Here is an 11997-nt window from a genome sequence, read left to right as displayed (position 1 = left end):
TCCACCACCATGCCTGGCTAATTTTTTGTATTTTTAGTGGAGACAGGGTTTCACCATGTTGGCCAGGCTTGTCTCTAACTCCTGACCTCAGGTGCTCTGCCTGCTAGGCCTCCCAAAGTGCTGGAATTACAGGTGTGAGCCACCGCGCCCAGCCAATAGTGAATATTTCTAAGCCTCAAGTTTCCAAATCTATAATGTGGAGACAGTAGCACCCCACAATGATAGCCATTCATTCACAAGGTATTTGAGGGTTGTTTTATTTTTGTTGTTGTTGCAGCTTTTACAAGCCTTGTTCCATGATGAGAACGGTCATCTGTGAAGGTGGTAGAAATGGAGAGTGGATGGATTTCAAGACTTTAGGGAAAATAACCCAATGGTTTTATGGACAGATCTTGGCTCACTGCAACCTTCACCTCCCCGGGTTCAAGAGATTCTCATGCCTCAGCCTCTCAAGTAGCTGGGATTACAGGCACGTGCCACCACGCCCTGCTAATTTTTTGTATGTTTAGTAGAGATGGGGTTTCACCATGTTGGCCAGGCTGGTTTTTGAACTCCTGACCTCAAGTGATCCACCTGCCTCAGCTTCCCAAAGTGCTGGGATTACAGGCATAAGCCACAATGCCTGGCCAAACTTCAAATTTAATAAAATCTCAAGACTCTTTTCCCAATTAATCTTACATATATCTGAGTATCTAGTATATGTCCATACACTTTTCCAGGTGCCAGAGACACAGCAGGAAACAAATATCCTCGTTTCCCTGGAGTACCATTCCAAAGGGAAAAGAGCAAACTTTGTCAGATTAAGGAATAAAGAGAAAAAAATGGGCAAAGTATAAGAGTTCAGAGGGGCAACTGCAACTTAGAATATTGTGATCCGGCAATAACTCACTAGGGTGACATAGCAAAGACCTGGAGGGAATTAACCATGTGGGGTTTTTTTGTAGAAACAGGGTCTCACTTTGTTGCCCAGGTTGGTCTCAATCTCCTGGCCTCAAGCAATCCTCCTGCCTTGGCCTCTGCCTCCCAAAGTGCTGGGATTACAGGCATGAGCCACCATGCCCCGTGTCCAGCCCCAAGTGGATATATGAAGGAGTGTGCCTAACAAAGGGAATAGCATGTGTACATGTATGTTCAGTAAGCTAGTGTGGCTGTGTGGTTGATGGAGGGAGTCACTATAGGAGCTAGGTCACATCAAGTCATAATACTTGGTAACAATTTTCATTGATGAGACAGGAAGCTGTTGCATTAAAAATATAATCTTGGTGAGGTACAGTACCTCACATGTGTAATCCCAGCACTTTGGAAGGCCAAGGCAGGAGCATTGCTTGAGGCCAGGAGCTCAGGATTAGCTTGGGCAACATGAAACCCCATCTCTACAAAAAATGATCATTCTGGGCCCTGCACCATAGCTGTAGTCCCAGCTACTCAGTAGGTTGAGACTGCAGTGAGCAATGATCACTCCACTGCACTCCAGCCTAGTGTGAGATCCTGACTCTTGAAACTGAGGAACATGGCAGGTGGGGGCAGACAAGAGTTCAGTTTTGAAAATGTTGGCCTTTGAAAGCCCTATTATAATGTCCAAGCACGAAGCTGGGTGCAATGGCTCATGCCTATAATCCTAGCACTTTGGGAGGCCAAGGCGGGTGGATTGCTTGAGGACAGGAGTTGGAGACCACCCTACCCAACAGTGAAACCCTGTCTCTACTAAAAATACAAGAAATTAGCTGGGCGTGGCAGTACACACCTATAATTCCAGCTACTCAGGAGGCTGAGGCATGAGAATTGCTTGAACCTAGGAGGCGGAGGTTCCAGTGAGCCGAGATTACACACCACTGCAATCCAGCCTGGGCAACGGAGTGACTGTCTAAAAACACCCAAAAAGCAAACAAACAAAAAACCCAAGTACAGGCCGGGCGCGGTGGCTCATGCTTGTAATCCCAGCACTTTGGGAGGCCAACGCAGGCGGATCACGAGGTCAGGAGACCCAGACCATCCTGGCTAACACGGTGAAACCTGTCTCTACTAAAAACACACAAGAAGTTAGCCAGGCATGGTGGCAGGTCCCTGTAGTCTCAGCTACAGGAGGCTGAGGCAGGAGAAATGGCATGAACCCAGGACGTGTAGCTTGCAGTGAGCCGAGATCGTGCCACTGCACTCCAGCCTGGGCGATAGAGCAAGACTCCTTTCTCAAAAAACAAAAAACCCAAGTGCAAAGCTGGGTGTGGTGGGTTATGCCTGAAACCTAGCGCTTTGGGAGACAAAGGTGGGAAGATTGCTTGAGCCCAAGATTTCAAGACCTGGGCAATTAAGTGAGACCCTGTCTCTACCAAAAAAACAATTCAAAAAAATGGGTATAGGCCAGGCGTGGTGGCTCACGCCTGCAATCCCAGCACTTTGGGAGTCTGAGGCAGGCAGATCATCTGAGGTCAGTTCAGCACCAGCCTGAAACCCATCTCTACTAAAAATACAAAATTAGCTGGGCGTGGCAGTGTATGCCTGTAACCCCAGCTGCTTGGGAGGCTGCGGCAAAACAATCGCTTGAACCCAGGAGGTGGAGGTTGTGGTAAGCTAAGATTGTGCCATTGCACTCCAGCCTGGGCAACAAGAGTCAAACTCCGTCTCAAAAAAAAAAAAAAGGTGTAGCGCCTATCATCTCAGCTACTTGAGAGGCTGAGGCAGTATTACCTGAGCCCCAATGTCAAGGCTTCAGTGAACCAAGATCATGCCACTGCACTCCATCCTGGGTGACGGAGATCTCAAAAAAAAAAATCCAAGTGCAGATGTCAAGCAGGTCAAGACTAAAGGTAAGCATTTGACAGGACAAGTTTAAGTCAAAGTGACCCTTGGAGACCAAGCAAGGCAGAAATCACTGTTAATTTTACAGTGGGTGCAGGATCCTTACAACTTTTTAGAAGCAATATAGCCTGAGATTCTAATCATGACTCAGTCAGCACAACATTGTTGAACCCCAAGGTTGGGATACCCCCTCTCATAGCCTCTGCCACATCCCTATCCCCACCAAAATGTGGAGAAATATTCCCACTATAGACACAGCCCACATAATAAATCTAGCCTTCAGGGACATGGAGTTGAGAACAGGGACTTTACAGTGTGTGAGTCTGGATCAGGACAGTAGGAGGTAGAGGTAAAGCAATGGGTTGCAGCCACCCACCCAGATCAGTTTTGCAGGGCAAGGAAATAAAGCAGACAGTCAAACATTCAGGCAACACAAATGGGGGAACAGAACAATAAACACCTTTATTACACGGGTGAAGACAAAACGAGGATTTATTTGCCTTTCCGGGCTTTGATTTTCCTAAGATAGAACTCCAACTCTTTGCCCTCTAGCACATAACCATCTGCTCGGCCACACTGTCCCGGCCTGGAAGCAATGCACGCTGGAAGAGAGTAGGTGATCCTTAGCTCCATGACAAGGTGGCCCCACCCAAACCTCTCCACCCCCTTAAGAATCTCTGTGGGTTTAGGTATCCTAGGGGCAAGCATGAAGCCAGCTGTCTCCTCAGACACACTTTATCGTCACTTACTGTCAGTAGCAGAACTGGACAAAGTTTTCATCACTGAGACAGCCCCCTCAGCCTGGGAAGGGACTTCCCCAAATACTAAAACTCCAAGCATGGGCCTATGCAGACTCTTCTACCCAATGCTTTCCATTTCAGCCTCACATGAATAGGACGGTGAAACGTTCCCCATTTTGCTCACAGCCTATTATCGGTGAACCCTTTAGACCGCATGGCTGGCAAAGGACTTAGACAAGGGAAAAGTGACTCAACACACTCGATCTCTGCGACTCCCCACCTCCAACACAACAGCCGTCTCACCAAGAAGCTTGCCCTGCTGGAACTGCTCCTCCAGGAGACTGCTGATTTTGGCATTCTTTTTCCTTTCATCATATTTCTTCTGAATTTTTTTAGATCTTTTTTTGTTTAAAATCTCTTCTTCTTCAGGAGTCTGAAAAGGGGATACAAATTTATGAGCTCAGGGAAGGCAGGCAGGCCTTGGGAGCCTTTTCGAACCCTGCACACCCCAGTGCTGGCCTTCCTCAGCCTAAAGGCTCTCATCTCTCTCCCTTCAGTAGCAGAACTGGACAGTTTTCATCACGAGAAGGCTGGAGTTAGGCTGCCCTTCCCACAACCCCTACAGAGAAGTAACACGCACCAGCTTGGCTCCCTTCTTGCGGCCCAGGGGCAGCGCGTAGTGGGACTCGTACCACTGTCGGTACGGTGTGCTGTCGATAAGCACGATGCAATTCTTCACCAGAGTCTTGGTACGGACCAGCTCATTATTAGATGCATTGTAGACAACATCGATGATCCTTGTTTTACGAGTACAACCTGCTCACAGGAGAAATTTGGCATCAAGTAAACTGGAGGACAAATGGCTCTGGCACACTCCTCCAGGTTCTTCAGCCCCATGAGGCCTTAAGGAGAAATAAGGGAACGCCCAGCCTTTACAAGCCATGGGGCATCAGTTCGTCTTCCATAAACCCCTAACCCACGTTTCTAGTAATGTTTGGCAACCAGTCTTTATCAGCCCCAATCTCTCAGGCTGCAGAGTTGAGAGAGATCAGAGCAGGTCGGGCACAGTGGCTCACGCGAAGCCAAGAATTTGAGACCAGCCTGGCCAACATGGTGAAACTCCTTCTCTACTAAAAATACAGAAGTAGCCAGGTGTGATAGCGCATGCCTGTAATCCCAGTTATTTGGGAGGTTGAGGCAGGAGAATCACTTGAACCCAGGAGGCAGAAGTTGCAGTGAGGCAAGATCACACCACTGGCACTCCAGCCTGGGCAACAGAGACCCAGTCTCAAAAAAAGAGATTGAAGGAGGACAGCCTGGGTGGAGAGAACCTCTCCAGCTACCTTAAGATCTTTCAGCAAGAAGAAACTTCAAATGCCTTGGTCTAAGCCACAGACTACCTGCTAAAAGCACTTGAATTTTTTTTTTTTTCTTCTTCTGAGAGTCTCGCTCTGTTGCCCAGGCTGGACTCGAACTCCTGACCTCAGGTGATCCGCCCGTCTCGGCCTTCCAAACTGCTGGGCTTACAGGCACGAGCCACCGTGCCAGGCCCACTTGGTAAATCTTAAGGTTTAGGTGCATTTTCCCACCCACTCCCAAAGGGCCTCACTCACACTCTGAGCCCCAGGAGAAATTCCCTACGTCCAGCCTCAGGGCACGGTATTTCTTGTTACCTCCCCGCACACGGACTGTGTGGATGCGGCGGGGGCCAATCTGGAAAACACAAGGTTACAGTAACTAGGTTACCAAGGAGAGCAAGGCAAGAAAGGGAGAGGAACCGCGGCAGGAAGGAGGCAACAGTCAGTGTAACTATGACAAGTCCTTGCATTGGCAAGTGGCACACAGGTGACCAAGACGGCCACAACCACGCCTAAGGATTCTTTTTCATCACCTTACTTGCCTCCAAGAGGAAAGCCTGACCCCAAATGCTGAAAATTAAGCCTCTGTTAAAGAAAAACCCAAAAGACTAGGATTCTATTAGCCGAGGTGCCACCCTCTCCAGAAGCTCAAGTCCCCCACACAGTATCCTTCTGAGACCCTAAGCTCCGGGGTTGGGGGCCTGAGGGAGCATTCCCTCTTTGGTACTTACTTATACAGCAGGTAAAGGGGGAAGGACACCCAGGCCCTACTCCAGAGAAATCAGAGCCCAAGAAAGAACGCACAACTGTCACACGGAGAGGCCCGAGCACGCTGGAGAGCCGGGGAAGGCGACCTCCCGGGCGGACAGGCCCACGCTCGCACCCACCTTGGTGTTGGCAGCCGGGCGCCCCAACTCATACTTCCGCTTCTTGTGGTAGGGCTTTCTCTTGCCCCCGGTTTTGCGGCGCTTGTGCCAGTTGTCCCGAGAAATGCCTGCATGTGGAAGCGGGGAAGGAAGCTTGAGCCACTGTGACTCGGTGGTAGCGACTCGCCAGCTCCCGACCCCCGCGCCGGCAGGCCGCACGCTCAGCTCTCCAAGGTTGGCTTCCCCACCGCGCACTCGGGAGTATGCAGCATTACCGAGTCGTCATCATACACGTGCGGCCCAGCCGGGGCCACCTCCGCGCGGCAGCCATGTTAGCGCCGCTTGGAGCCTGCAGCCCGCGGCCCGGAACTCGGAGTCCAGAGCCTTCGCAGCCCCCAGAGAGGGGCTCGGCGGCCGAAACCCGAGGGCCACCACTCCTCGTGGCTGTCCCTGGCCGGGGGTCGGGGCGCCTGGACTCCTCAGTAGGCTGTGAAGCAGGATGGGGCCTGATTGAGCTCAACCCCCCATCACGCGCCTAAACGCAGAGCGACACTCACCCATCGCTCGGCGCTGGCTGGAAAGAGAAATCGCAAAGATTCACGGTACGGTTTGTAAAACGCTGCCCCGCCCCTTTACTTTACGTCATTTCTGAGCGCCGAAACAACGTCGGGCGACTAGACTTACGTGTTTGCTGCCGCGCCTAGGGCAACGAGTCTGGGAGGCTCCCGCAGGCTGCCTTCATCCGCAGACCCTAACCGACCCGCCTCCGACCTTGGGTTGGGGGAAGGGGGTCTGCGGCGTCGGCACATCCGGGCGTGTTGAGACTAGTTTCAGAGGCTGCTGCGGTCGTTTAGGATGAGATGTGGGTGCGGCTGCGTTGAAAAAGGGTGGAAGGCAATGGAGTTGGAAACGACTGTGGACTTGGGTTTTGTTTTGAAGGGTTTGGTGGTAGGTTGGACATGGGGATTGAGGGAGAGGGTGGTGTCAAGGATTCCTAAGATTCTCACTTGATCAATCGAATAAATATTGGGGCCACTTACTGAGATGGGGTAGGCTCCTAAGGTAGGAGCTGTTCTGGACACGTTCATTTTGAGATCTTGCTAAGTCATGTAAGTGGGAATGACAGGTAGGAAGCTGGTCATCCTTATAAGGGACCTGCACTGAAGATGTTTTGGGAATCGTTAGTTTATAAATGCCACCAGAATGAACGGAACTTAGAGAGTATAAAGAAGGGATCAGTTAACTTTTCTGAGCTGGAAGAATATATATATGTTTTTGTTTTTTTTTTTGAGACGAAGTCTCGCTCTGTCGCCCAGGCTGGAGTGATTGGCGCTATCTCGGCTCACTGCAAGCTCCGCCGCCTCCCGGGTTCAAGCCATTCTCCTGTCTCAGCCTCCGGAGAAGCTGGAACTACAGGCGCCCGCCACCACGCCCGGCTCATTTTTTTTTTTTTTTTTTAGTATTTTTAGTAGAGACGGAGTTTCACCGTGTTCGCCAGGATGGTCTCGATCTCCTGACCTCTTGATCCGTCCGCCTCGGCCTCCCAAAGTGCTGGGATTACAGGCGTGAGCCACCGCGCCCGGCCGGGTATATATTTTTTAATAAAAAAAAAAAAAATTTTAGGCCTGGCGCAGTGGCTCACGCCTGTAATCTCAGCATTTTTGGGAGGCGGAGGCGGGCGGATCGCGAGGTCAGGAGTTTGAGACCAGCCTGGCCAACATGAAGAAACCACGTCTGTACTAAAAAAATACAAAATTTAGCTGAGCATGGTGGCGCTCACCTGTAGTCCCAGCTACTCAGGGAGGCTGAGGCAAGAGAATCGCTTGAACCCGGGAGGCGGAGTCCAGCCTGGGCAACAGAGCTAGACTCCATCTCAAAAAAAATTTTTTTTAATCTTTGTGGGTACATAGTAGGTATATATATTTATGGAGTACATGAGATAATTTTGTTTCAAGCATGCAGTGTGAAGTAAGCACATCATGGAGAATGGGGTATCCATCCCCTCAAGCATTTATCCTATGAGTTACAAACAATCCAATTAATCCTAGCACTTTGGGAGGCTGAGGCGGGCAGATCACTTGAGGCCAGCAGTTTGAGACAAGCCTGGCCAACATGGCTAAATCACGTCTTTCCTAAAAATACAAAAGTTAGCTGGGCATGGTGGCGGGTACCTATAATTCCAGCTACTTAGGAGGCTGAGACAGAAGAATTGCTTGAACCCAGGCCGGGCGTGCTGACTCACGCCTTTAATCCCAGCACTTTGGTAGGTCGAGGTGGGCAGATCACCTGAGATCAGGAGTTCAAGACCATCCTGGCTAACATGGTGAAGTCCCGTCTCTACTAAAAATACAAAAATTAGCTGGGCATGGTGGCGTGTACTTGTAATCCCAGCTACTATGGAGGCTGAGGCAGGAGAATCGCTTTAACCAGGAGTCGGAGGTTGCAGTGAGCTGAGATCGCACCACTGCACTCCATCCTGGTGAGAGTGAAACTCCGTCTCAAACAAAATAAAACAAACAAAACAAAAAAAATTAGCCGGGCGTGGTGGTGGGCACCTGTAATCCCAGCAACTCGGTTGGGAGGCTGAGGAAGGAGCATCGCTTGAATGGGGAGGTGGAGGTTCCAGTGAGCCGAGATGGCACCAATGCACTCACTCCAGCCTGGGTGATGGAGTAAGACTGTGTCTCAAAAAAATAAAATACACAATTAAGTTATTGATTATAGTCACCCTGTTTTGCTATCAAATAGTAGGTCTTATTTATCCTGATATTTTATTTTTGTATCCATTAGAGATCCCCACTCCCCCCCACCCTCCCACTACCTTTTCTAGCCTCTGGTAACCATCCTTCTACTCTCTAGAGGTCCATGAGTTCAATTGTTTTGATTTTTAGATCCCACAAATAAGTGAGAACATGCGATTCTCTTTGCATGCATTTGTCTTTCTGTGCCCAGCGTATTTCACTTAACATAATGACCTCCAGTTCAACCCATGATGTTGCAAATGACAGGATCTCATTCTTTTTTATGGCTGAATAGTAACCCATTGTGTATATGTACCACATTTTATCCATTCATCATTTTTTTTCTTCTTTTTGAGATGGAGTCTTGCTCTGTCACCCAGGCTGCAGTGCAGTGGCATGATCTCAGCTCACTGCAACCTCTGCCTCCCAGGTTCAAGGAATTCTCCTGCCTCCTGAGTAGTTGGGATTATAGGCATGCGCCACCATGCTCGGCTAAATTTTTGTATTTTTAGCAGAAACAGGGTTTCACCATGTTAGCCAGGCTTGTCTCGAACTCCTGACCTCAGGTGATCTGCCCAACTCGGGCTCGGCCTCCCAAAGTGCTAGGATTACAGGTGTGAGCAACCACGCCCAGCCCCATTCATCTTTTTTAATTTTAATTTTAATTTTAATTTTTTTTGAGACAGTCTTGCTCTGTCGCCCAGGCTAGAGTGCAGTGGTGCGACGTTGGCTTGCTGCAACCTTCATCTCCCGGGTTCAAGCTATTCTCCTACCTCAGCTTGCCAAGTAGCTGGGGTTACAGGTATGGGCCACCATGCCTGGCAAATTTTTGTATTTGTAGTAGAGATGGGGTTTCACCATGTTGGCCAGGCTGGTCTTGAACTCTTGACCTTAAGTGATCCGCCCACCTAGGCCTCCCAGAGTGCTGAGATTACAGGTATGAGTCACTGTGCCCAGCCTGATTTCCTTTCTTTTGAGCATATACCCAGCAGTGTAGGAACCTCCAAACTGTTCTGCATAGTGGTTGTACTAATTTACATTCCCAACAACAGCGTAGGAGGGTTCCCTTTCCTCCACATCCTCGCCAGCATTTGTGATTGCCTGTGTTTTAGAAATAAGCCATTTGAACTGGGGTGAGATGATATCTCATGGTAGTTTTGATTTGCATTTCTCTGATGATCAATGATGTTAAGTACCTTACATATGCCTGTTTGCCATCTGTATGTCTTATTTTGAGAAATGTCTTCAAATCTTTTGCCCATTTTTTGATTGGATTATTAGTTTTTTCCTGTAGAGTTGAGCTCCTTATATATCCTAGTTATTAATCCCTTGCAGATGGGTAGTTTGCAAATATTTTCTCCCGTTTTGTGGGTTGTCTCTTTACTTTGTTGATGGTATCCTTTGGTGTGCAGAAGCTTTTTAACTTGATGTGATCCCATTTGTCCATTTTTGCTTTGGTTGCCTGTGTTTATGGGGTATTGCTCAAGGAATTTTTGTCCAGACCAATATCCTGGAGATTTCTCCCAATGTTTTTTTTGTAGTAGTTTCATAGTTTGAGGTCTTAGATTTAAGTCTTTAATCCATTTTGATTTGATTTTTGTACACATTCAGAGAAACTTTCTTAGCAACAAAGTATAGAGATGATCCCTAAAGTATAGTCTTTAACATTTCTTTTTTTTTTTTTTTTTTTTTTGAGACTGAGTCTGGCTCTGTCGCCCAGGCTGGAGTGCAGTGGCCAGATCTCAGCTCACTGCAAGCTCCGCCTCCCGGGTTCACGCCATTCTCCTGCCTCAGCCTCCCGAGTAGCTGGGACCACAGGCGCCCGCCACTTCGCCCGGCTAGTTTTTTGTATTTTTTAGTAGAGACGGGGTTTCACCGTGTTAGCCAGGATGGTCTCGATCTCCTGACCTCGTGATCCGCCCGTCTCGGCCTCCCAAAGTGCTGGGATTACAGGCTTGAGCCACCGCGCCCGGCCTAGTCTTTAACATTTCTTAAAAAGAATATGTAGGAGGCCAGGGGCGGTGGCTCACACCTGTAATGCCACCCTGTCGGGAGGCTGAGGCAGGTGGATCACGAGGTCAAGAGATCAAGACAATCCTGGCCAACATGATGAAACCCCGTCTCTATTAAAAATACAAAAATTAGCTGGCCGTGGTGGCGTGCATCTGTAGTCCCAGCTACTTGGGAGGCTGAGGCAGGAGAATCGCTTGAACCCGGGAGGCAGAGGTTGCAGTGAGCCGAGATCACGCCATTGCACTCCAGTCTGGCGACAGAGCAAGACTCCGTCTCAAAAAAAATAAAAATAAAAAAACGTAGCAGCCAGGCATGGTGGTATGCACCTGTAGTCCTAGCTACTTGGGAGACTGAGGCTGTAGGATTACTTGAGCCAGCAATTCAAGGTTACAGTGAGCTATGATCATGCCACTGCACTCCAGCCTAGGCAACAGAGCAAGATCCTGTCTCAAAAAAAAAGAAAAGAAAAGAATTGACCTAAGCAGCCTCTCCAGCTGCCTTTAAAAAAGTAATAATAAAATAATAAAAAATAAAAGAAATACAAGAAAAAAGCATAGGTCCAAGGCTTTAAGAATGTCTACATTCCGGCCGGGTGCGGTGGCTCATGACTGTAATCCCAGCACTTTGGGAAGCCAAGGTGGGCACATCACCTGAGGTCAGGAGTTGGAGACCTGCCTGACCAACATGGCGAAACCCCATCTCAACTGAAAATACAAAATTAGCCGGGTGTGGTGGCACACGCCTGTAATCCCAGCTACTCAGGAGGCTGAGGCAGGAGAATTGCTTGAACCCGGGAGGCAGAGGTTGCAGTGAGCCGAGATTGCGCCATTGTACTCCAGCCTGGACAACAACAGCGAAACTCCATCTCAAAAAAAAAAAAAAAAGGAATGTTGTCATTTCAAGGCCAGATAGAGAAAAACAGCTGGTAAAGGACACAGAAAGAGAAATTAGAGTGGCTAGAGGAAAGCCAGCACAGGGTGCTGCCATAGCTTAATGCTTCTGTGGATGCTAGTTAAAATGAGGACTAAAAAGTGATTAGGCTGGCCGGGCGCGGTGGCTCAAGCCTGTAATCCTAGCACTTTGGGAGGCCGAGACGGGCGGATCACGAGGTCAGGAGATCGAGACCATCCTGGCTAACACGGTGAAACCCCGTCTCTACTAAAAAATACAAAAAACTAGCCGGGCGAGGTGGCGAGCGCCTGTAGTCCCAGCTACTCGGGAGGCTGAGGTAGGAGAATGGCGTAAACCCGGGAGGCGGAGCTTGCAGTGAGCAGAGATCCGGCCACTGCACTCCAGCCTGGGTGACAGAGCGAGACTCCGTCTCAAAAAAAAAAAAAAAAAAAAAAGGTGATAAGGCTGGGTGTGGTGGCTTATGCCTGTAATCCAGCATTTGGGGATGCCAAGCAGGTGGATCACCTGAGGTTAGGAGTTCGAGACCAGCCTGGCTAACATGGTGAAAACCCATCTCTACTAAAAATACAAA

At 49.1% G+C, this 11997-nt stretch overlaps 1 protein-coding gene and 4 non-coding genes across 6 annotated transcripts; all 5 read right to left on the bottom strand.

Moving 5' to 3' along the window:
- Positions 1–3221: 3221 nt before the first annotated feature.
- Positions 3222–6481, bottom strand: RPS8 (ribosomal protein S8). 2 transcript variants are annotated; one of them, XM_025387679.1, is made up of 6 exons: positions 6318–6386; positions 5782–5888; positions 5210–5249; positions 4177–4352; positions 3840–3969; positions 3222–3398 (listed from the first exon to the last, which is right to left on the bottom strand). In XM_025387679.1, the coding sequence occupies exons 1-6, from the start codon at positions 6319–6321 to the stop codon at positions 3289–3291; spliced, it is 567 nt and encodes a 188-aa protein (XP_025243464.1). In that variant the 5' UTR covers positions 6322–6386; the 3' UTR covers positions 3222–3288. The 2 variants fall into 2 exon arrangements, with proteins under 2 accessions (XP_025243464.1, XP_025243456.1); XM_025387671.1 differs by having other exon boundaries at positions 3234–3398; positions 5150–5249; positions 6318–6481.
- Positions 3516–3584, bottom strand: LOC112615977. The gene has a single exon (XR_003117525.1). It is a non-coding gene; the product is annotated as a small nucleolar RNA SNORD38 (small nucleolar RNA).
- LOC112615988 lies at positions 4057–4123 on the bottom strand. The gene has a single exon (XR_003117526.1). It is a non-coding gene; the product is annotated as a small nucleolar RNA SNORD38 (small nucleolar RNA).
- Positions 5331–5434, bottom strand: LOC112615994. Its single transcript, XR_003117527.1, has one exon. It is a non-coding gene; the product is annotated as a small nucleolar RNA SNORD46 (small nucleolar RNA).
- Positions 5975–6054, bottom strand: LOC112615948. Its single transcript, XR_003117513.1, has one exon. It is a non-coding gene; the product is annotated as a small nucleolar RNA SNORD55/SNORD39 (small nucleolar RNA).
- Positions 6482–11997: the final 5516 nt, after the last annotated feature.

This window comes from Theropithecus gelada, chromosome 1 (genome assembly GCF_003255815.1).
Source record: "Theropithecus gelada isolate Dixy chromosome 1, Tgel_1.0, whole genome shotgun sequence".
NCBI lineage: Eukaryota > Metazoa > Chordata > Mammalia > Primates > Cercopithecidae > Theropithecus > Theropithecus gelada.
The sequence above is the reverse complement of the archived record's forward strand: the minus strand, read 5'-3'. Positions and strand labels throughout refer to the sequence as shown.